The sequence below is a fragment of the Ascaphus truei genome, chromosome 3 (assembly GCF_040206685.1).
Source record: "Ascaphus truei isolate aAscTru1 chromosome 3, aAscTru1.hap1, whole genome shotgun sequence".
In the NCBI taxonomy this organism is placed as follows: Eukaryota; Metazoa; Chordata; class Amphibia; order Anura; family Ascaphidae; genus Ascaphus; species Ascaphus truei.
The window spans coordinates 151,231,977-151,258,482 of NC_134485.1; the positions used below are offsets into that span (position 1 = coordinate 151,231,977).

The window sequence follows — 26,506 nt, forward strand, 5'->3', positions numbered from 1 at the left end:
CCATAAAAGCATGTGCTTTCCTTTTAAACTCTCAAAGTTACAAATGCCAGAAAGTAATGGAGCAGCAAAATTACAGGGTACCCTCAACTGCAGAATAAAATTAAGATGTCATATTTTTTGAAGATACCAACCCATTGTCTTTGAATTAGCCAGAAGAGCCTCTTCATAAGACAGGATATAATAAAGCACCAGAAGTTGAGCTGTGATTTTGTGACTCTGATTCAAGTGTGAATTTTCCCCTGACAGGCCTTGAAAAACTTTCAGTATCTCTTGCTCTGTGATTGGCTTGTTGGTGGCCTCTGGACTGGACTTCGATGCAGGAGTGATAATGGAATTGATATAAACATCGATAAGAGGCAATAGCTGTTGATGCAATGGGGTTGTTGTTTCACAAAGCTGTGTGTAGATCCAGTCCTGGAATGAATAGGATTTTTACCATAAAAGTGTAAATCATTGATAAAAAAAAATAATAATAATAGTAATCTATACAACCTATATACCATTACATTGAAACACTGAATTAATTTACAAAACATATAAAAAAACAAATGGCAATGACTACAAAAAGTAAAAACGTAACCATTTCTATTTGATTGAAGAACAATGAGTCTAAGCAGAAAAATAAGCCAAAAGTCAGCAAAGGATACAATGTAATTAATTTTGAATCCCATTTTACAATTGAAAGCTGAACTGTAAGCATTAAAAAGCATACTTAACGGAGTATGTTTTGAGTCTGGCATACATACTGTACAGTACACACACTTATTAATTGAACCACCATAACAGATATGTTGTTATGACTTTTGTGTCGCCTAAAGAGGACACTTGCCGCACGTACAATATCTTTGAAGACACTAATTTGCCTGCTTTTTATGTATTGGATGCATTGCATGTTACTGAATAATAGGTATTGCCTTAAATGTATCTATAATACTACTGATAACATTGTTTTTGTATTCCAACACTCTACAAGAGAGAAAGTTGTTAATTTCCAGGAAACTGAAACTCACTAGTATAATTGTTATTACTAAAAGGAACAATCCTATATAACTAAACTCCATTTTTTTATAGGATTGGAACCGGGGGTCCTCTCCAGAGCTGAACCACACTATTTTCAGCTCCATAGACCTCCCAGCTTTTGTGATACTTGCAGGTTAACTTACTTGTATTACTTCCTGGTTTTAAAAGGGATTTAAAAGGCCATCCAATATGAAGCCTGAGGTTTGGCAGCCATTTGGTTTTCCGAGGGAGATTTAAAATCAGAAACTCTACCAGTAACTATCTTGGGCAACCAGGAGTCCCGTAGAGCTGAAAATAGTGATGTTTGGCTAAGGAGGACCCCCTGGTTCTCACCATGTAAAAAATAAATAAATAAACAGATGGGGTGGGAGGGGGGAAGGGAGGTCAAAAAATGAGTATGAGGATCTGCTGGCTGTGATATGGACAATTTCATTTATTGTAAATACTTTTATATAAATTTAGCTATTTTAAAAGCACTGCTTCTTCAGGTAAAACAAAAATTAATATTTAGATCTGTTTTTCATGTTTAAGGGAGAGTTTCAATCATCACAGATTGCCAACATTTGTGTTGCTGAATGGTCATAATGTACTTAACATGTTATTAAATTCTTTTCCAGGTACAAAGGGAGTAAAACATTACAGAACACTGGGGCCTTAAATGTCCAGTTGCCTGGGCCTCTAAAAGTGGAGTTACTTCTACATTATACTGGATGCCTCAAAAGTCACCCTACCTTTATGGACACTTTATGCTTGGTGAATGCACGGCTCCTCAGCAGCTGATAGATACAATGAATGGGCAGAAAGCCGGTAATGTTAGCACTCAGGTTGCTTGTGACAGGCACTCGAACTGCATGGGCTGTGACAACCTAAAAAGAACACAGTACAGCAGAGACAGTGTATGTAAAACCCTATATACATTGTAATATTTTACGTCACATAACTAGTAAAGTGATTAGGCACTTTACACAAACACACAAGACTGTAACCTGACTGCTCTAGCACGTTTCGTGAATAAAGTTTGGTTAGTCATGGAGCAAACAGTATTGCGAAACGCTTTGGTGCAGTATGGTTATAACATACAGAGAGAACCCAAATGGAGGGCTCAAAGAACCCCACTAGAATGCACTCATACTGTAGCATTTTATCCTGTACAGAGATACCCTCCTCAGGTCAAATGACAAGATCAAATAGGGATTATAAAGAGTGACCAAAACAAAAAAGTTTTATTACATCAAATTATTCACACTAAATAGTTAAAATCCATAAAATTGTCCCCACGGAGGAGATCTGGAGAAAAAGAGATAGAGAGGGATTAATTACCACAGTATAGGTTATAATTAGACTGATGGCAAAATACTCCTCATCTCCTGCGGTCCATAATAACCATTACCAATGTGTAGTGGGAGCACTATTGTACTCAAAATATAAATCTGATTAGATACTCTTTGAGACTAAGATTAGCCCAGTAAGTGATATAAATTACGCTGTATACATACTGGAGATAAGTGGTTCCCAAACTTTTTCGGTTCAAGGCTCCCAAGGCGATCAGGATTTTTCCACGGCGCCCAAAGTGAAAACAAAGTTGTATATACATACCTAACAGTTGCAGTGCGCAATTGGTGTCTCTCACAGACACACCCACTCTCACTCTCAGACACCCCCACCCTCTCATCCACTCTCAGTCTCTCACCCACTCAGTCTCTCACTCACACTCGCCCACTCTCACTCGCCCACTCTCACTCACTCACTCACTCACACACAGACACAGCAAGGGGGGTGAATCGGAGCCAGGGGTGGAAATCGGAACAAAGGGGGGGGAATCGAAACGGTCAGAGGGGGGGGGGATATCGGAGCAGGGTGGGGGGGGGGAAGCAAGAAAGGCATGGAGTAGTACTCACCACGTGCTCCATGCAGGAAGGGCCGGGCCTCGCTTTGCAAGCTCGTATAGAGCTTGCTGCGGGCAAAAAAAAAATCCTGGCAGCGAGCAAACACGCGCCAGCCAATCAGAAGAGGGGGTGAGTTTTTTTTTCTTTTGCAGAGACGCACGCGCTGCCTGGCGCATCGCAAGCGCACTAAATCCTGTCATCCCGTGGTGACCGGGTGACAGGATTTATCGAGGGGCACGGCCGGACCTCCTAACTCACAGGGCCTGGGATGCTAGTACCATCTGTCCCCTGCAGGGCCGCCAACAGAAATCGTGGGGCCCGGGACAAACATTTTAAGCAGGGCCGCCCCCCCCCCCCGTGTCAGCGGTATTGCCCGCCGCCCCCCACCATTTCACGAGCCCCCATCTCTTACCCCCCTTCCCATGTATTTCTCTCCTTCCGTCTCACCCTCCCGCCTTGCATGTATTTCTGTCCCGTTTCTCACTAGACCCCTCTCTCCTCTCCCTCAGTCAATTACCCTATGCTCAGTCATTCCCTCCCTCTCACACAATTCCCCCCACAAAAACTTCCCTCCCCCCCAATACACACACACACACACACACACACACACACACACACACACACACACACACACACACACACACACACACACACACACACACACACACACACACACACACATCAGAATACTGATCAGTATTGCTTGACCTGAAGAATAGAGGATAACTCTCGAAAGCTTGTCCTATGACATAAATTGTTAGTCCAATAAAAAAGGTATCACCTAATACTGAACTCATTTATACTGCAATATATATATACACACATATACACACACACACACACACACACACACACACACACACACACATATATATAAAAGAACGACCTAGGCGCAAATATGCAGGGAGAGAGAAAAAAAGATGAAGAAGAACATCATAGGGCAGTATGTCTGAGCAATTCAGCTGTTAGATGGTAAGGTATGCACTTACACTTAGTACAGCAATTATCAGCCTTTAATCCACTCTTACCCTACGCATTTCTCCACTTCGGCTTCATCAGGGGAAGAATCGCGTAGGGCAAGCGCTTTCAGGAGCAGTTGGAGACACGCTGAGAGATTGATTCCTCACAATGGAGCCAAGACAGTGTATCATCGAATTTCAGAGACAAAATCTCACGAGAGCCGGGCCACGTGATGCGGAAGTAACCACACGAGCGACCAGTGCAGGTAACCGGCGTTCTCCAATATCGAGTGTGAGAGACTCGCTTTTACTCTCAACGGCTTGTATTCAATTCACAGCATATACATTGTGATTGCTGTGTAACCAATGATCCTGAGGACACAAAGACCACAGAGAGAGACAGACCAACGTTGGAAGCAAAGTTCCTGAATCCCAGAGTGGATTAAAGGCTGATAATTGCTGAACTAAGTGTAAGTGCATACCTTACCATCCAACACCTGAATTGCTCAGATAAACTGCCCTATGATGTTCTTCTTCTTTTTTTCCTCTCTCCCTGCATATTTGCGCCTAGGTCGTTCTTTTCTATACAAATTACTAGCGGCAAGTGTGGAGCCGTGGACCTAAGTGGCAGCATTTTGTAAGGTTAGTTGATTTTAAAGGGTTAACACCTCTCGTGTGCGCAAAGCTGTGACCATGCAGCAAGCTTAAGCCTATAGGGAACCATGTTAAAAATGGTTTTTGAGGCAAAAAGTGACACTGTGTGCTTATTTGCATGTCATTTCCCAGAATCCATGCTGCAGTGGAAGTGCTGTATGCTGGGTGATAATGGGGAAAGGCGGGGTTGCAGACCTGCCTAAGACATGCAGATGAGCATACAGTTGTATTTGCATATTTGCTTTCCTGTGGAGGGTTTTTGTCACTTTTTTTTACTCACCACAACTTAACTTGACCTGAAGAAGAGAGGATAACTCTCGCAAGCTTGTCCTATGACATAAATTGTTAGTCCAATAAAAAAGGTATCACCGAATACTGGAGAACTCATTTATTCATTTATATATATAGATATATAGATCTCTCTCTCTCTATATATATATATATATACACACACACACACACACACACACACACACACACTTAAAAATTACCCCCACACCCCCAATACATTTAAAAATTACCCCCAGACCCCCAATACATTTAAAAATTACCCCCACACCCCCAATACATTTAAAAATTACCCCCACACTCCCAAAACATTTAAAAATGACCCCCAATACATTTAAAAATTACCACCACACCCCCAATACACATATATATATATATATTTACCTTGGGGATGGTCAGGCCGGTGGCTTGCAGGGGGACGGTGGGGAGGGGGTGTGTGCGGGGGGGGGGGCAATGTTGCGGGGGGAGGGGGCGTGACGGGATGGCCCAGTGCTGCATGGGACGGCGGCTGCATGGGGTGGGGGGGGGAGGGCCGGTGTGCTGCGGTGGGGGGGGGAGGGCCGGTGTGCTGCGGGGGAGGGGGAGCGATGGTGCACCGATGCTGCCGGGGGGTGGCGGTTTTGGCCGGGGGGGGGGGGGGGGGGGGGGTTGTTAGTGCTGCTGGGAGACATCTGTCTCCCGGTGCTGCTCATCCAGCGCGCGCCGGGCCGCCCTCTCGTGCCGGAAGCTAACCCAACCTACTTCCGGCGCTGACAACAGGGAGACCCGGCGCCGGGTTCAGCGTTTTTTTTTATTTTTAAAATTACTGGCCCTTGTTCCCCACTGCTGGCGGCCCTGATCGCGGCGCCCCACTAGCCAAGCCACGGCGCACAGTTTGGGAACCACTGCTGTAGATAATATAAGTACAGACGTGATATCAGTTAATTGGTTAATACCAAAGCTTGCCTTACCACATAGACCAGGGGTGGGGAACGTCCGGCCCGCGGGCCGGATAAGGCCCGCAAAATCATTTGCTCCGGCCCCCGCGACGCACAAGCAAGAAAGAAAGAAAAAAAACCTCCCCCTTTCCTGATTGGCTGCCCGTGCTGTCACTCTGCCAATTTTTTTTTTTGGCCCGCAGCAAGCTCTATTCGAGTTTGCAAAGCGAGGCCCATCTCTTCCTGCATGGAGCTAGTGGTAAGTCTTGCTCCATGCCTCCCCTGCTCTGATCCCCCCTGCTCCGATTCCCCCCCCCCACATCCAGAGCAGCAGCAGCTGCTGGAGTAGGAGGCGGAGTAGTAGGAGGGAAGATGGTGGCCTTCGAGGAGGTGATGAAGGACCTGAATATCACCAGGGTGGCGCAGGTAAGCAGCGCTCTGGGGGGGGGGGGTGGGGCTTGGGGGGTATAAGAGAATTGGGGCTTGGGGGGGGTATAAGAAGAGTGGGGCTTGGGGGGGTATAAGAGGAGTGGGTCTTGGGGGGGGGGGGGTAAAAGAAGAGTGTGGCTGGGGGGTTATAAGAGGAGTAGGGCTTGGAGGGGGTATAACAGGAGTGGGGCTGGGGGGGAGGGGGTATAAGAGGAGTGGGGCTTGGGGGGAGGGAGAGGAGTGGGGCTTGGGGGAAGGGGTATAAGAGGAGTAGGGCTTATAGGGGGTATAAGAGGAGTGGGGCTGGGGTGGAGGGAGTATAAGAGGAGTGGGGCTTGGGGGGGAGGGGGTACAAGAGGAGTGGGGCTGGGGGTATACGAGGAGTGGGGCTTGGGGGGGAGGGGGTATAAGAGGAGTGGGGCTTGGGGGAGGAGGGGGTATAAGAGGAGTGGGGCTTGGGGGAGGAGGGGGTATAAGAGGAGTGGGGCTTGGGGGGGTGGTGGTATAAGATAAGTGTGGCTTGGGGGATGGAAGAGCGAGTCTGCAGAGGGAGAGACACCTCACTACCGACTCTCCTCCTCCCCACACCGGGCAGCAGCTGCGGAGGAGGGCACCTGCTCCACAGTGTAAGAGAAGAGGTAGCCACGCAGGGCCCTGACAGGGGGAGGGCAGGAGGGCCCTGGGACACCACCAGGCCTGTCACTCAGTCACTGAGTGACACCTAATCCCAGCATCATTGGTCTCCTTGACTTCAATACGTGTTGTATGATTAACTTTTGCAGACCGCCCCCCACCCCCAATGATCTGTGCCCCATAAAATGACTCAGTGTGATCTAAGCTGTCAGACCGTCCCTCATGCTTCTCAAGTTGTCACTTCTTGCAGCTGATTGTCATTCTTGTTTAGCATCATTGGTGATGGATTTCAGTGCAGGTAGTATTTGGAGTATTTGTATTCAATTTGCAATTTTTTACTTCAGGAAGACTAAGTCGCACTCACTCTGTGCATTGAACTTGACTGCCGTGTCCGCGGTCCTGTCAAGTGTCACTCACTTGAACTGAGTGCCACTCAAATTTAACACTTGTCTTTGGAGCCTTCAGTAGGATTTTGCTTGAGTGTGAGAGAGTGTGTCTGAGAGAGAAAGTGTGTCTGAGAGAGAGAGAGAGAGAGAGAGAGAGAGAGAGAGAGAGAGAGAGAGAGAGAGAGAGAGAGAGAGAGTGGGTCTGAGAGTCTGAGAGTGGGTCTGTGTACACACAGACACCAAGCCACAGTCAGTGATAGTCACCCACCACCCAAGAGTCAGTCAGTCACCCAAAGAGAAGCAGTTCCAGCCATCACATTAGGGGTTAGTTAATTAAATGTTTGACCAAATATAGCAGGCTAAATTTTAAGTTGATAATTTTGTATGGCCCTCGAATGATTTTATAAATATCAAAATGGCCCTTGGCAGAAAAAAGGTTCCACACCCCTGACATAGACTATGCAGAGTGTGCTGTAGGAATGAATATCAACTGTCAGTATGGCTGATCTCAGGTATATTGTATTCACCATAAATTGAAGGAAAACAAATAAGGTAGCGCTAACTTTCTAAGTGTGCAAATTAAATCCAAATGGATATGAATGACCTTGTAGGAGGACATGTGCAGAGGTACACAATGGAGACTGTTGTAAGGTGAAATCATAACAAGGCTTTATTGTGCCTGTCGCTTAAAACACAGCAAAAAATCAACATAAGCGAAATAGTGAGCCAAACAAAGAAAACCTATCTCCACTTTGGCATATATGTATCCTTCTATTTCAGCCCCTTTTAACTGGGTGGCTACCCAGGCTATTCATCAGCCCAAGTCATATAGATATATATATATAGCCTTTCCCATAGCCTCTCTTGCATTCCCAGTAAAATCAACCCCACACTGATGAGACCCATCAAGGTCGAAACAGCTGTCTGTGGGTGGTTTTCTGGGTATGCACCTTAACCCTGGCTGTGCTCAAAGCTGTGACCATGCAGCAAGCTTAAGCCTATAGGGAACCATGTTAAAAATGGTTATTGAGGCAAAAAGTGACACTGTGTGCTCATTTGCATGTCATTTCCCAGAATCCCTTGCTGCAGTGGAAGTGCTGTATGCTGGGTGATAATGGGGAAAGGCGGGGTTGCAGACCTGCCTAAGACATGCAGATGAGCATACAGCTATATTTGTATATATATATATATATATATATATATATATATATATATATATATATAGACAACAGTCAATGGAAAAAAAGTCTTATCTGTTTCCAGGGTTGCTGCCTTTTCTCCGGGTTATCAGCATCCAGGTTTAGAAGTCTTATTTGTCAGCTCCAGAGAACGTCCTATCTTTTCAGCTTCCTCAGCTAAGGATTCTTCTGGCTTTGATTCTGCACTCCTACCTATGTTTGTTGCCTGTTGAGCAGCTGTAGGTTTGGCTAGTGCTTTCTTAGGTGGCTCAAACTTCATCATCTTGTTTTGAAGGTGCGTGGAGTCCCCAACTCTCACTGTACCCTTGTCCTCACGGGCATTAGTTACTGTGGGATACTGGTGCTTGGGCAGTGCCAATACCTTTTTCCGTATTGGAGGAATCTGTAAGTTACTGGTCTGCAGAATCTCAACCTGTTTGAGTGCGTCTTGCAAGTCTCTTCTCAGGGAATTTATCTGCGCACTTTGCTTTCTCTGAGTCTGTATCAGTGTCTCCTTCATATTCTGGAGCTCTGAAATTTTTGACGTTAAGGTTACCGCTGCGTCTGTTTTCTCCTTGGTGTACTGACTCAAGGGAATGGAACAGTCTCTCTGTCTCTCCAGCTCTTGCTCCAGTTTCTGAGCCTTCTCACGCTCCCTCTCATACAGAGTCACCTGGTATCGAAGCTCCGCCTCCAATGATGCTCTGAAGACATGCAGCGTGGCCTTTAGCTCCTCATACTGCTCTGTGGGGACGTACTGGGTATTCAGACGTTCCTGCAGCGCTTGTACCTCTTTAGCAGCCAGCAGCTTTTCTTCCTGCAGCGTTTGCTGCTTCTCCTCAGCATACTGGAGGTGTGCACGCAGACCTTGCAGTTGGGTCTGCAGTCGGTGCTCTGCTTCAAACTTTTCCTTGACTTCGTCTGTCAACTGAATATTTTCTTCTTTCAGTTTAAAGTTTTCTCTTTTTAATCTTGAATTTTCTCCTTTTTCAGTCTCTGTATTCTTCAGGTCCTCTTTTCAGTCCTCCTTCCATTTACGTACATCTGCTTTGAGAATGACAATCTCCTGGCGTGAGACTTCCTTCTTTAGGTTGAGGGTCTGAAGCTCCTTCTGAGAGACTTTGAGATCTGTATCAAGATTGACAATAGTTTCTTTAGATATGTCCAGCTCCTCAGTGAGACTGTGTAGTTCCTTTCTGGAAACTTCCAGATCTGTGCGGCAGCTGTTGGTCTCATGATGTGAGGCATCCAGTGCTCTGCGGAGTGTCTGAAACTCTTTCTGAGATACGTCCAACTCTGTCCGGACATTGTTGACCTCCTGTTGTGAGGCATTCAGCTCTACGCGAAGAGTGTGAACCTCTTGCTGAAAGACTGTCATCTGCTTTAGTGCCTCCTCATACTTCCGCTTCAGCTGAGTCATCATTTTATCAGATTGGCTCTGCTTTTCATCCATGGCGGAAATAGTAGCATTTGCAGTATCTAGCTCAGTCTTGAGATCGTCCAATTCTGTCCTGGCTGCAGAGTACATTGCGAGCACATGTTCCTGTAGCTTCACGTTATTTTTCAGTAGCTCCGCGTAACCATCTTTCTTTTGTTTCAATTGTTCATGGGGTATATCACAGTCACGCCTGGCATTTGTCAGGGCATCCTCAGGGCTGGTCAATGGATCGACACTCACTGGGATGGTTGGTTGAGGGTTCCTCACTGTTGTTGCCGGACAGAAACTTCTTTGGGGTACACGACTTCTGTCTTAGGCCCTCTGGATATTCGGTTAACCGCGGGACGAATTCTCCATTTTCTCTAGGCTGCAGGGCAACTCGGCCCTCCTTTTCCTCCACAGGGTCTGCGGACGTGTCTGTTCCTTCCACGGTAAGTGAAGAACCGCTTTTCTTTCTCTTTTTCCGCCTTTTTGATTTGGATGACACCATCCCTTCAGGGATACTGGGGTCTCCATCTTCATTTGAAGTTTTAGCAGCGTCACTGGATCCACCCGGCTTTTCTTGCAACTGTAATAGCTGACGGAAATATTCGGTAATCTACTGCTCCCGCTCTTTCTCCTGCTGATCATATTCGTCATCAAAGGGAGCGGTCTTTTCGGTTCGTGCCGAGTTCAGGCACCCCCACCATTCTTGGGGTGTTTTGTGGGTGTGACTCGGTTCGGGTTCCCCGTAAGAGATGTCTTCCTCTTTATTGGACTGGAAGGGCCACTCTTCCGTGGGGTCGGGTTTATTAGAGGAACGCTGCATCTTGTCCTCCATTTTTAGGACATCAGGTTTAATTTTCTTCCTGACCTCAGGAGGCGCTATTGCAGCTGTTGCCACTGTATTTGCTAGAACCCCCAATTGTGGTAGTCCTACAGGTGGGCATATTTTGCTTGTAGAGGTCGTAGCTCTCACAGGCATCTCTGTAGACTTTTCTTTCTTGGGTAAGTTTTACAATATCAGCAGTACTGTGCATGCATTTTCTCTTATTAGGTATACAAGATGTGCAGTTGCTAGGTAAAAACGTCTATTTGCTTTACACCATTTGCTTGCTAGGTGTAATCTCTCATTAGGTATGCTGAATGTGTAGTTGCTAGGAAAAAACGTCTGTTTGCTTTACACCATTTACTTGCTAGGTTCAATCCCTCCGCTTCAGCAACAGAATTTGGTTTTCTGCTTGAGTTCAGTAATTTTCAGTCTCATATTTGGGTATTATGGCATTTACACTTCACACTTTGGGTGTCTGTTTTGCTCCCAAGATACATAGGTAGACTTTTTTTACTTGCAGAAAAAAAACATTCTTTGCAGTGGAATATTTCTTTCTTTTCCGGCAGGGTGACTCAACACTCAGCAATTGGCTTTGGAATACCTTTTACACAGTTCAGCAATCCCTTTTTCCCCTGTAGGGCAATTTTACACTCAGCATTTGTTTGCTAAAAATTCCACTGCTTCAGCACAGTCTTGTATCAATTTTCACACTTTCCTGCATATACTCCATTCACAGCTGGTAGCTCTATGCGGTGTGGCAACCTTTATTTGCAAAATCAGTACCGCTCGTGGGTCACCATCTGTATTCACTGCTTCAGCGAAACTTTTGAAAACAACAAACACCTATTCCTTTATAAGGGCTGACTCACTTCTTGAACCCTGACTATGGCTGGAAGGCAAAACCCCTATTTCAATGACCATATTACACTTTGTGATAGGCAAATAAAGGTTTACCTGCTTCAGCAGTCTCTCTCTCTCTCTCCTCTTGGGATTGGGGAAAAGAGTCCATCTGTGGTTTTGTAGGTTTCAGTGCAGTGTAAGTTTCCTGCCTGGGTGTGTATCCCTTTAATTCTGATCTCTGCTGCAGGTGAATCTTTGTTTTTGTTGCTCAGGTTTGTTTGCAAGACTGTATGCAGGCAAAAGCACAAAAAAAAAATTCCACAGGCAATCTCCAGTCCTTTAAACTTCAAAGGGCTCCTCTCATCCCAAATTTCTGACACCATATGTAGGAGGACATGTGCAGAGGTACACAATGGAGACTGTTGCAAGGTGAAATCATAACAAGGCTTTATTGTGCCTGTCGCTAAAAACACAGCAAAAAATCAACATAAGCGAAATAGTGAGCCAAACAAAGAAAACCTATCTCCACTTTGGCATATATGTATCCTTCTATTTCAGCCCCTTTTAACTGGGTGGCTACCCAGGCTATTCATCAGCCCAAGTCATATAGATATAAATATATATATAGACAACAGTCAATGGAAAATAAAGTCTTATCTGTTTCCAGGGTTGCTGCCTTTTCTCCGGATTATCAGCATCCAGGTTTATAAGTCTTATTTGTCAGCTCCAGAGATCTATGTTCTCTTGGTAAGTCTCTCCTGGGAGACTCAAGAACCTCTGCTCTGTTTCCTTGTTCAGCTCACACGTGAGCTAAGGAGTCTCACTTCCTGTCTCTAAAGACAGGCTTTTCTAAGCCATCTAAATCAGGCAGGTGGTGTTAGTTAATTGCCTACCAGCAGTTAACCACCACACTGCTGGATTAGAGGCACATTTGTGAACAGGAATAAGTCCCCTGTTACAGACCTACTATTCCTAATTGAGAATAAAGGCTCGCTGCCTGTGATATAACTCTGAACCCAAATCAGAGACAACTGATACAGAAAATATTATATCTGTGGCGCTCCATACATACACAAATGGTGGTAAAAAGGATATATACAACCCGTAATGGTGGCTTCGTCGGGTCCAAAGGTAGGCTCCACACGATAGCTGTAACACATTAAAAAATTGGGAAATCACATAGCATAATACTGTAAGATAAATATTCACAGCCTACAAACTAATGACATGACAAACCAACAAATGACAAATGACATGGGCTGAGAAACACTGGGTGACTGATATAGAAATAAGCACATTTAATGTTAGACACAGAATATGAATAAAATACAAATAAAATACACAACATGTGTTAAAATAGAATAAGTCCCACTGGAGATCTCCTGCTGTGGCTGAAATGACCACTTACCAGATGTAAGATGGTCACAGGCAATGGATAATTAGAGAGTATCCCCTCTCGTCTTGGTCAGATCAGCTCCACTGCATGTCTCCTGGCATCAGGGGCGTGTTGGTGCTCCGCAGCCGTATCCAGTTGGACTTATTCTATTTTTACACATGTTGTGTATTTTATTTGTATTTTATTCATATTCTGTGTCTAACATTAAATGTGCTTATTTGTATATCAGTCACCCAGTGTTTCTCAGCCCATGTCATTTGTTGGTTTGTCATGTCATTAGTTTGTATGCTGTGAATATTTATCTTACAGTATTAAGTTATGTGATTTCCCTATTTTTTTAATGTGTTACTGCTATCGTGTGGAGAAAAAGAAAACCGGCGCCTTACAAGTTCAGTAGAATATAGGAAGTCCAAAACGATATCATTAAAGTCCCCACAACGTCCTCTGTAGCAAAAACGATGATCTGTAGCAAAAACGATGGAAGAATTGCTGTGCAGCTCCCACCGTGCGTGAAGAGTTATGTGGAGAAAAAACAAACAAACAAAATTATGGTGCAGTATGTCAAACTAATATAACTGACAAAATGACCCAAAACACTAATGACAAAACAAGACAGACAAACTAGACAGACAATAGCAAGGCTAATAATGATAAAAAGCTAGTTTATTAAAACAACATAAATTAAGGGTTTCAGAAGACTAGAAAATCGCCAGGTCCAGATATTGTAAAATTGGGACCCTACTCACAAGATGTCAAAATGTAGCAGGCAATGGAGATAAACGCCGTGCTGCTCGTCCACTGCAGTGGTAACCGAAGCGCCTTCCTGTGATTCACCTGCCTCTGATGGATGCCGCGTCACTATGGGGCGGGACCTCCAGGCGGATGTCACGTAACTGGAAGGCGGGACTTCCTGGAACGGCATTTTTTTCCCCCTCAACTGCAAGCCTGGATCAACTGCACGTCTTCCTTCACCAACAGACAGCTCTAAAAGAACTTCCCTACGCGTTTCATGCGCCTGCGCGCACTTCCTCAGGGGTTGTGATGACACTGATACTAAGTGGAATATATACACCCACACTGCGATCCCAATTGGTTAATTACACAATTTAAAATTAAGCACAGATGTTACCACAGTACTGACATCACAAAAACATGGAAACAAAAGAAAACAGCGCACAACGCCAAATAGTGAAGCAAATTCAACAATATATTATAGAATTAAAAAGGGGGTAATATATCTGCGTACATGAAAAAAGTTGGTAAAAGGCATGTAGTGTGTATCACACTGTTTACCACTCGGCAGCTGTTAACTGTAGAATCGGGTGCTTGCTTCCCTCTGCTGATGCAGCTCAGTTGATTCTGGGGCAGGACGTCAGTCTTTCACTCCCAAGGGGATTTCCCTTCATGCAGCCAGGTTCAGCAGCTGGTACTGGGGCTCGGTGAAATCGCTCCTGCTTCCTGGCCGATATGAAGCTGCTCCTGTACCTCGGCAGGTGTATCCTCTGCACAGAGGTTAAAACGCAGCTTGCTGGGGTGCCCTCAGCGTGCCGCGATGTCGCTCCGTCGCGGGACGCTGTGTAATGACGTCACTGTCTACACAGCAGTGGTGGATTCAATAGGGAAGTTTGAACAGTCTTACAAAGTCTCTCACAAGTGTCCAAAACAGCACACAGGATGAAATAAAAACAGGACAGGCCAATACATAGACAAAGGCCAATGTAGGCAGATATAAGGCAATAGAATGTTACATCCAACTAGTTTCGTAGAATTAACTACTTCTTCAGGGAATAATTAGGCCATTACCCAGAGGTCTTAAATACCTCACATAGATACCTTATTGGTCAACCAATTAGGGATAGACCAATCATCTATAATAGGTAATGGTCTGCGTGATAGGGAAGATGTGTAGTTTACTTTTAAAACAACAACTTTATTAACAAAAAAACAAAAAAAAAACAATACCTATTTAATATAAACTTACATATAGACAAGACCTAGCATAAATAATTAAAAACATGCTGGAATAAAAGAAACACAATATTAGTCGACTTTAGCCCAAATATCCACATCCTCATTTAACCCCTTAGGGGACATAGTATCTAACTTATGTATCCAATATGTCTCTTTAGAAGACAATGTTTTAACTCTGTCCCCTCCTCTTCTATTTACAGGAATCAACTGAATCCCCTTAAAAGTGAGACTTGACGGATCTTTATTATGGTGTATCAGGAAGTGTCTAGATACACTATGTTTTTCAAAACCATTTTTAATATTTCTGACATGTTCCTGAATCCGAACATTAAAGCTGCGTTTGGTTCTGCCTACATATTGATACCCACACGCACATTCCAATAGGTATACAATATGTGTAGAGGTACATAGAATAAAGTCATCAATATTAAAAACTTCCTTCGTTACTTGTGAATAAAAAGTGTGTTTGTCAGGATGTTGGTATTTACAAATCGTGCAATTACCACAGATATAGTTGCCTTTTGGTTTAGGCCCTAGCCAGTTCTTTTTCGATGTAGTATTGCTCTTACTTATAAAAACATCACTAGGAGCTAACAAGTTTTTGATATTTTTTGCTCTCCTGTAAATAAACCGTGGTTTGACGTCAAGATGTGATCCCAAAATGGGATCATTGCACAATATACCCCAGTGTTTGTTAAAAACCTTTTCAATGTCTCTATGAACCGAATTAAAGTCTTTTATAAAAGCCACATTAAGAGTGTCCTTTTTTGTGTTTTGACCTTCTTTATTTTTAATCGTGGATCTATTTTGAACTAACATATCCTTACGATATGTTGGAAAATTAACCTCTTATCCTTACCTCTTAGATGATTGGTCTATCCCTAATTGGTTGACCAATAAGGTATCTATGTGAGGTATTTAAGACCTCTGGGTAATGGCCTAATTATTCCCTGAAGAAGTAGTTAATTCTACGAAACTAGTTGGATGTAACATTCTATTGCCTTATATCTGCCTACATTGGCCTTTGTCTATGTATTGGCCTGTCCTGTTTTTATTTCATCCTGTGTGCTGTTTTGGACACTTGTGAGAGACTTTGTAAGACTGTTCAAACTTCCCTATTGAATCCACCACTGCTGTGTAGACAGTGACGTCATTACACAGCGTCCCGCGACGGAGCGACATCGCGGCACGCTGAGGGCACCCCAGCAAGCTGCGTTTTAACCTCTGTGCAGAGGATACACCTGCCGAGGTACAGGAGCAGCTTCATATCGGCCAGGAAGCAGGAGCGATTTCACCGAGCCCCAGTACCAGCTGCTGAACCTGGCTGCATGAAGGGAAATCCCCTTGGGAGTGAAAGACTGACGTCCTGCCCCAGAATCAACTGAGCTGCATCAGCAGAGGGAAGCAAGCACCCGATTCTACAGTTAACAGCTGCCGAGTGGTAAACAGTGTGATACACACTACATGCCTTTTACCAACTTTTTTCATGTACGCAGATATATTACCCCCTTTTTAATTCTATAATATATTGTTGAATTTGCTTTACTATTTGGCGTTGTGCGCTGTTTTCTTTTGTTTCCATTCTCTTAGTGTGTGTGGGGTGCTGAGCCACCCCTGCGTTTACAGCTGCAGACGCCATTATCCCCAACACGGTTATGTGGCACTTATTATTTAATGTATAATTATCTCACTGTGGGAGTTGTGGTTTAATTTTTTATAATTTTTTTATCACTAAATTGATGGTATAGTCACTGCACTGTATATATTTATACATTTACACTTTATTGGTAGTTAGGTAGTAGCGCACAGTTTTGTTTTTTGTTTTTACTATCACAAAAACATGCCTTGCTATACAAACAACTACATTACAACACAACAAAAAACACTTAAAGTAATACTGAGACTATTCAAATACGGATAACATAAAAACATTACTACAGTGGCGACACACTTTATTCGAGCTCGGCTAGTCCCACGAATTCGGGTATACCCGGGTGTATTGAGGTTTGTGACTGTTTTCTGCCCGAGTGCATTGAGTTATTTTCCGGCAGGGATTGAAGCATTTTATTCCCGCTGGCTGCAATACTGCACAGTACATATATATATACTGCATTACAATTCATGAATTTATGCCATCTGGTAGACACGCGAAGAATTGCAGCCTATTAAATCCTAATCATTATCATTTAACAGATCAGCCGCCCATCAGCCAGGCATGAACCCAGGCTGGGAAGGCAAATGCAACGGGGCTTGTCAGAGGTGAGGAGCGGCGCATTCCAGGTATCTGCCAGGTACATACCGGGTATTTGCTCGAATAAAGTGTGTCGGTGCAGTATACTATAAAAAAGCCTTCAATTCAAAGTCTATGTTCAGGCCTCTTGGAGAGAGTGTTTTCAGTTCATAGATCCAGTATGCTTCACGCATACTGGCCTGTTGAAGAATGTTACCCCCTCTCCAATTGGCCTGAACAACCTCTATAGCTTGACATAACAAGCCTTTGGGATTCTGATTGTGACACATGAGAAAATGATGAGACACACTATGAGTGACCAATCCCTTTTTGATGTTGTAAATGTGCTCATAAATGCTCCTTTGAAAGGTTCTCCCTGTTCTGCCAATATACTGCAAGCCACACGGGCATTGAAGCAAGTATATAATAAATATGGGCACCAGGTTTGCCCCTAGTTATGCTAATTTATTTATGGACAGTTGGGAGGATTACATCTGGAACAACTGTCCTCTAGAGGCAAACTTGGTGCTCTGGCGGCGCTACATTGATGACGTGGTTTTTGTATGGTCAGGTGGTCAGGCATCTTTGTATGTTTTTTGCACTTATTTGAATAATAACGATAGAAATCTTAAGTTCACATGTAGTCACAGCACCGAGCACATTGATTTTTTAGATCTTCACATTTATGTTAGTCACAATACACTTTAAACGAAAACATTCTTCAAGCCAGTACAAGCTAACAACTATTTACGTGCTGATAGTCAGCATAACCCTCAGTGGCTAAGAAATATTCCAAAGGGTCAACTAGTGCGTCTTAAACGCAATTGTTCTGAAAAGGAAATTTTTGAAGTTCAGGCCAAAGATTTCAAAAGTAAATTCATAGAGAGAAAATACTCTGAGAGACTTTTGGATGAGGCCCTTAAACAAGTCAGTGACATAGAAAGAGACACTCTGCTTAAATATAAGAAAGAAGACAAAACAAATAGGTGTAATCATCAAGTATCATTTATTAGTCAATATAATGAGATGGCACCTAAAATAAGACACATTTTAAACAAACATTGGCCAATCCTGTTAAAAGATGATGTTCTTGTAGAGATTCTCCCAAAAAGGCCAAGCATTATTTTCTCTAAGGCAAATAATTTAAAATCTAAATTGGCCCCAATATGTCCATTTAATCAGCATACAGTAGACAAAAACAACTAGGGAATTTGAAAGGTTTTTTCACCTGTGCGAAATGTGTTGCATGTTCTTTTAGCTGTAATGCGAAATCATTTACATCAAAAGTAACATTAAAATCATATCCCATCAAGACATTTATCAATTGCCATTCTACATTTATTATATACTTGCTTCAATGCCCGTGTGGCTTGCAGTATATTGGCAGAACAGGGAGAACCTTTCAAAGGAGGACATATGGGCACATTTACAACATCAAAAAGGGATTGGTCACTCATAGTGTGTCTCATCATTTTCTCATGTGTCACAATCAGAATCCCAAAGGCTTGTTATGTCAAGCTATAGAGGTTGTTCAGGCCAATTGGAGAGGGGGTAACAGACTTCAACAGGCCAGTATGCGTGAAGCATACTGGATCTATGAACTGAAAACACTCTCTCCAAGAGGCCTGAACATAGACTTTGAATTGAAGGCTTTTTTATAGTATAGTAATGTTTTTATGTTATCCGTATTTGAATAGTCTCAGTATTACATTAAGTGTTTTTTGTTGTGTTGTAATGTAGTTGTTTGTATAGCAAGGCATGTTTTTGTGATAGTAAAAACAAAAAACAAAACTGTGCGCTACTACCTAACTACCTATAAAGTGTAAATGTATAAATATATACAGTGCAGTGACTATACCATCAATTTAGTGATAAAAAATTTATAAAAAATTAAACCACAACTCCCACAGTGAGATAATTATACATTAAATAATAAGTGCCACATAACCGTGTTGGGGATAATGGCGTCTGCAGTTGTAAACGCAGGGGTGGCTCAGCACCCCACACACACTAAGAGAATGGAAACAAAAGAAAACAGCGCACAACGCCAAATAGTGAAGCAAATTCAACAATATATTATAGAATTAAAAAGGGGGTAATATATCTGCGTACATGAAAAAAGTTGGTAAAAGGCATGTAGTGTGTATCACACTGTTTACCACTCGTATAGCAAGGCATGTTTTTGTGATGTCAGTACTGTGGTAACATCTGTGCTTAATTTTAAATTGTGTAATTAACCAATTGGGATCGCAGTGTGGGTGTATATATTCCACTTAGTATCAGTGTCATCACAACCCATGAGGAAGTGCGCGCAGGCGCATGAAAAGCGTAGGGAAGTTCTTTTAGAGCTGTCTGTTGGTGAAGGAAGACGTGCAGTTGATCCAGGCTTGCAGTTGAGGGAAAACAAAATGCCATTCCAGGAAGTCCCGCCTTCCAGTTACGTGACATCCGCCTGGAGGTCCCGCCCCATAGTGATGCGGCATCCATCATAGGCAGGGGAATCACAGGAAGGCGCTTCGGTTACCACTGCAGTGGACGAGCAGCACGGCGTTTATCTCCATTGCCTGTTACAATTTGACATCTTGTGAGTAGGGTCCCAATTTTACAATATCTGGACCTGGCGATTTTCTAGTCTTCTGGAACCCTTAATTTATGTTGTTTTAATAAACTAGCTTTTTATCATTATTAGCCTTGCTATTGTCTGTCTAGTTTGTCTGTCTTGTTTTGTCATTAGTGTTTTGGGTCATTTTGTCAGTTATATTAGTTTGACATACTGCACCATAATTTTGTTTATTTGTTTTTTCTCCACATAACTCTTCACGCACGGTGGGAGCTGCACAGCAATTCTTCCATCGTTTTTGCTACAGAGGACTTTGTGGGGACTTTAATGATATCGTTTTGGACTTCCTATATTCTACTGAACTTGTAAGGCGCCGGTTTTCTTTTTCTTTACTGTATCCAAGTGTCTGATTGTACGGATTGGCAGCCTAATTCTACCTGCACTAGGGTTTATTATTTTATTTATATTTCACTATTTACAGTGCTGTTTTCACACTGTCTTTTTCTTTGTGCTACCGTGTGGAGCCTACCTTTGGACCCGACGAAGCCACCATTACGGGTTGTATATATCCTTTTTACGACCATTTGTGTACGTATGGAGCGCCATAGATATAATATTTTCTCTATCCACCATAAATTGTAACATTAAATGTATCCATGTACCCAAGGCAATATAGTATAAATTATATACCAAGGGAAGCCTCACCACAATGTAGGCTACTCTAAACTAGAGTGTACTGTATGTGTAGCAAATAGCCACACTGAGTCAGCTGTAAAATGACTATTGCATATACTGAAAACCGCAAGCTGGATATAGATAGATATTAGGTCATTGCGCTACAATGTGGTAGAAGATTGTTTGCACACACAAAAGGTCACAGCGAATCCAAATAAAAGCAACTGATACAAGCTGTAATGGTTGAGACCCACATGGACCGCAGCTCCTCCGTGAAGGATCAACGTCGCTGAATTTGGCTGAATCTGAGCAGACAATATATCCCTATACACTTCAGAATTCATCCGGCTGCTTCTGTCTTCTGCCACATCATCAATAAACACTAGTGACCCAGTGTCATTGTAAGCCACACCTTCCCATGCCATCACACTGCCTCCACCGTGTTTTACAGATGATGTGGTATGCTTCGGATCATGAGCCGTTCCAAGCCTTCTCCATACTTTTTTCTTCCCATCATTCTGGTACAGGTGGATCTTAGTTTCATCTGTCCAAAGAATGTTGTTCCAGAACTGGGCTGGCTTTTTTTAGACATTGTTTGGCAAAGTCTAATCTGGCCTTTCTATTCTTGAGGCTTATGAATGGTTTGCACCTTGTGGTGAACCCTCTGTATTTGCTCTCGTGAAGTCTTCTCTTCATGGTAGACTTGGATAATGATATCCTACCTCCTGGAGAGTGTTCTTAACTTGGCTGGAGGTTGTGAAGGTTTTTTTTTTTTTACCATGAAAAGGATCCTACGATCATCCACCACTGTTGTCTTCCATGGACGTCCAGGCCTTTTTGTGTTGCAGAGCTCACCAGTGCGTTCTTTTTTTCTCAGAATGTACCAAACTGTTGATTTGGCCACTCCTAATGTTCCTGCTATCTCTCTGATGGATATTTTTTTTTTTTTGCAGCCTAAGGATGTCGTTTCACTTGCATTGAGAGCTCCTTTGACCACATGTTGTGGGTTTACAGCAACAGCTTTCAAATGCGAATGCCACACCTGGAATCAACTCCAGACCATTTACCTGCTTAATTGATGATGAAATAATGAAGGAATAGCCCACACCTGTCCAAGAAACAGCTTTTGAGTCGTTTGTCCAATTACTTTTGGTCCCTTGAAAAAGAGGGGGCTACATATTAAAGAGATGTAATTCCTAAACCCTTCCTCCAATTTGGATGTGAATACCCTCAAATTAAAGCGGATAGACTGCACTTTAAGCCCATATTCCTTATTTAACTGTAACTTGAATTTATTTTGGTACACAGCCGCAACAACAAAACTTGTATCAGTGTCCAATTATTTCCGGACCTAACTGTATATGTGTATCTCACCATTGTCATTTATTTGGATGTTTTTTGCACACCATTCTTACATTTTCATATATTTCAAATTTAAAGAAGCTCATAATGTATTACATGGCTTTCCCCCGTCACCCCCTCCTAGTACATTTTCGTAGTATTTTACACAATCAAATCTGGTGAAACATAGCAAAGAATTACTATATACGTTTGTCAGTAGTTTTATTTTCAAGCAGCATTGTCTCATCAAAATGTGGTTTGATCCTATTGTTTACTGTTAAAAGTGTAAGAATACAAATAATATTAGAAAACCTCTAAAGACTAAAACCAATTGGCGCAGAAAGGCAGGAGCAGATAAGATAATTAGTACAGACTGAAAAAAAAAACTGAAATGCATGCTTGCTAATGCAAGAATCCAGACAGATAAAATGGGGGAGCTTGAATTAATAGCTGCAAGGGAGCAGTATATCATAGGCATTACTGAAACATGGTGGGATGAAACTCATGACTGGGTAGTTAATTTAGAGGGTTATTCCCTTTTTTTCGGAAGGATCGAGCAAATATAAGATGAGGTAGAGTATGTTTATATTTTAAACCGGATTTAAAACCTATTATAAGGAAAGATGTTCATGAAGGGAAATATGAAAATGTAGAGACCTTGTGGATAGAAATTAGTAGTGGAGGTAAAAGTATAAAGAAAATGTTTGTAGGGATATGCTATAAACCACCAAATACCTGTGAGATTGAGGAAGCTAAAATACTTTTGCAATTGGAGAAGGCATCAAAACTGGGTCATATTTGCATAATTGGGAATTTTAATTATCCAGACAGAGACTGGGGAAATGAGATTAGCATTACAACAAAAGGAAACATGTTTTTTGGGGTGCTTAAAGACAATTATATGACCCAAATGATTGAGGAACCAACCAGGAGAGGGGGCAATACTCGATTTGGTAATATCAAACAATGTAGAAGTAATAACAAATATTCAAGTCCAGGAACATTTGGGTAACCATGATCATAACATGGTCTCATTTGAAATAAATTATCAAAAAACAGATTACTTGGGTTCAACAAAGACCTTAAAAATCAGAAATTCAAATATAGGACCCTTTTAGTGTGAGATGGGCAGGCAGATTATTGGAGATAAGGAAAAAGTAGAGTAACCTATATATTAACGAACAATTGGTTAACTGAGGAAGAAGTTCATAGGCGGCTTCATAAAATTAAAAAAAAGTAGTAGCCAAACCATTACATTTAATATTCAAGGACTCCATTTCCACCGGCTCAGTACCACAATATTGGCGTAAAGCAGATGTGGTGCTTTTGTTTAAAAAAGGAGCTAGATCACAACCGGAGAATAACAGACCTGTAAGCCTGACTTCAGTAGTGGGGAAACTACTTGAAGGTTTAATACGGGATAATATTCAGGAATACCTAATGGAAAACAAAATCATTAGGAGTAGTCAGCATGGATTTATGAAGGATAGATCATGCCAAACTAACCTTATTTGTTTCTTTGAGGAGGTAAGTAGGAATTTAGACCAGGGTAATGCAGTTGATGTGGTCTACTTAGATTTTGCCAAGGCTTTTGATACGGTTTCACACAAGAGGTTGGTGTACAAAATAAAGCAAATTGGACTCAGTAATAATGTATGCACTTGGATTGAAAACTGGTTGAAGGACAGACATCAGAGGGTTGTCATAAATGGAACTTTTTCAGGTTGGGCTAAAGTCGTGAGTGGAGTACCTCAATGATCGGTACTGGGACCCCTGCTTTTTAACTTGATTATTAATGACCTTGAGGTTGGCATCAAGAGCAAAGTCTCCATCTTTGCTGATGATACTAAATTGTGTAAGGTAGTAGAATCAGAGCAGGATGTAATTTCTCTCCAGAAGGACTTGAAGATACTGGAAACTTGAGCAGGTAAATGGCAGATGAGGTGTAATACTGATAAATGTAAGGTTATGCATTTGGGAAACAAGAATAAACAGATGACTTACAAATTAAATGGGGATAAATTAGTGGAATCCTTGATTGAGAAAGATTTAGGAGTGCTTGTAGATAGCAGTCTTAGCAATAGAACCCAAAGTCATGCAGTATAAAGGCAAACAAGATCTTATCTTGCATTAAACAGGCAATGGATGGAAGAGAAGTAAATATAATTATGCCCCTTTATAAAGCATTATTAAGAGCACACCTTGAATATGGAGTACAATTTTGGGCACCAATCCTAAGAAAAGACATTATGGAACTAGAGAGAGTGCAGAGAAGAGCCACCCAATTAATAAAGGGGGTGGACAATCTGGCTTATGAGGAGAGGTTAGCTAAATTAGATTTATTTACATTAGAAAAGATGCGTCTAAGAGGGGATATGATAACTATATACAAATATATTCGGGGTCAATACAAGGAGCTTTCAAAACAACTATTCATCCCACGGGCAGTACAAAGGACTTGGGGCCATCCCTTAAGGTTGGAGGAAAGGAGATTTCACCAGCAACAAAGGAGAGGGTTCTTTACAGTAAGGGCAGTTAAAATGTGGAATTCATTACCCATGGAGACTGTGATGGTAGATGCAATAGATTTGTTCAAAGAAGGTTGGACATCTTTTTAGAAACGACAGGTATACAGGGATATACCAAATAAGTAAACATGGCACGGATGTTGATCCAGGGAGTAATCTGATTGCCAATTCTTGGAGTCAGCAAGGAATTTATTTTTCCCTTTATGAGATATCATTGGATGATATTTCACTGGGGTTTTTTGTTTGCCTTCCTTTGGATCAATAAGCAAGTATAGAGATAGAATAAAGTATCTGTTGTCTAAATTTAGCATATGTTGAACTTGATGGACGTACGTCTTTTTTCAACTTCATCTACTATGTAACTATGTAGTCCTAAGAGGGCCTGATCTGTCCAACCTCTGATTCAGGACCACATTAAAGTCACCTGCCACTATTAGATGTTCTTTTGCCACTTTTTTCAGGGTCTTGAATGTAGAAGCAAAGAAGGAGAGATCATGATCACATAGAGCATACATGGTATCTACTGTCATGGGCTGGCTATGAATTGTTCCTATAATTATCATCAGGTATCTACAACCCTCTCTGTCCTTCTTTATCTGATCTACCTTGAATGGGAATTTATTGTGAAAGAGTATTGCCAACCCTCTTCTTCTTGTTAGCTAAAGAAAAAGAAAATTGTTTGAAATGTTTATCCATGTACTTAGGGTAGCTCTTAGTGCTAAAATGAGTATCCTGCACCATGGCTATATCTGTCTGCCTTCTATAATATTCGGACATTGCAACTCGCCTCTTCCCTGCGTTGTTTAGGCCTTTCACATTATGGGAGAGTATAACTACTGCCATCTTAGTTACAAAAACGGAGAGAGCAAAGGAGCACTGCTGGCAAGAGAATCCAAAGGAAAAATCCTATAGGAAAAAATAAAGGGCACAACTCCAGACTAAAACTGAGGGTAATTTATTCCATAAGTACACAGGGACAGAAACACAGACCACGCACCAACGCGTATCGTCCCGTGTGACTTTATCAAGGTGTAACATATATACATACCTCCTCGCATTTATAAGCCCCATTTCGCGCCAAAAAGTCCGTGAAGACACACTGCGCATGCGCGCCAGTGACGCGTCGCGACACTGTGACACCACCTCATTACTAACCAATCGGCTAAATCCCTGAGGTGATGTCACTTGTGTGCGCCCGCTTCCAGCCTGAAACGCATGGCACTGATGCTCCCACCGGGCTAGAGGCGGAAGGGAAATAAAAAAAGGTTTTTTTTTCAACAACTCTATTAATACTCTAAAAAACAAACAAACTCACATATCTATCAAAAAAATCAATAAAATACACAAAAAGAGCTTTAAACTAAGAGTTCAACAATATAAAAACACAAAAGATTGAAAAAACCTATTCATAAATAAATAATAATGCAAAAAGATGTTAAAGCAATCACAAACCCAAAACTGACTGTAGTGTTCAATTAATTAAATAACATAATATTCACTGTATGAAAGAAATATATACACATTTAATACATATTAATTAAGTAATGAGTAACCTTAAACTATATTCATAAGAAAAAGCACAGACTAGGTATATGTGATTGTCATGGACATAGTACATTATATGGAGAGAAATAGATAAGTGTTAACTATCATATATATTATTAAACCAATATTAAACTCCATATATGGATGAAACAGATAGACACCATTGAATAGAATATGTCAATTACCAAGATCATAAACAATTTAATTGAATTCGGGTAAGCATACTGCACCGACACACTTTATTCGAGCAAATACCCGGTATGTACCTGGCAGATACCTGGAATGCGCCGCTCCTCACCTCTGACAAGACCCGTTGCGTTTGCCTTCCCAGCCTGGGTTCATGCCTGGCTGACGGGCGGCTGATCTGTTAAATGATAATGATTAGGATTTAATAGGCTGCAATGCTTCGCGTGTCTACCAGATGGCATAAATTCATGAATTGTAATGCAGTATATATATATATACTGTGCAGTATTGCAGCCAGCGGGAATAAAATGCTTCAATCCCTGCCTGGAAAATAACCCAATGCACTCGGGCAGAAAACAGTCACAAACCTCAATACACCCGGGTATACCCGAATTCGTGGGACTAGCCAAGCTCGAATAAAGTGTGTCGCCTGTGTAGAACATTACTATAATACAGAACCCTTACCCACTACAGAAAGTGGGAAAGGTCCCAATCAATATTCATACCGTGAGGCACTCTGGTTCTTAAAGTAAAGATCCAGAATGCCTCACGTTGATCCAGCTTTTTGATCCTATCACCCCCTCTGGGCAATGGTGAAATAGTCTCAATACCTTGAAAACTGAAGTTTTTTAATC

At 42.2% G+C, this 26,506-nt stretch overlaps 1 protein-coding gene across 4 annotated transcripts in view; it reads right to left on the reverse strand.

Moving 5' to 3' along the window:
• Nucleotides 1-26,506, reverse strand: part of INTS2 (integrator complex subunit 2) — a 337,549-nt gene that overhangs the window by 114,649 nt on the left and 196,394 nt on the right. For all 4 annotated transcript variants that reach the window (XM_075589643.1, XM_075589642.1, XM_075589646.1 and 1 more), the window contains 2 exons: nucleotides 1,752-1,886; nucleotides 132-414 (listed from right to left, as the gene is read on the reverse strand). In XM_075589643.1, coding sequence (XP_075445758.1) covers nucleotides 132-414; nucleotides 1,752-1,886 — 418 coding nt within the window. The remainder of the gene's footprint in view (nucleotides 1-131; nucleotides 415-1,751; nucleotides 1,887-26,506) is intronic.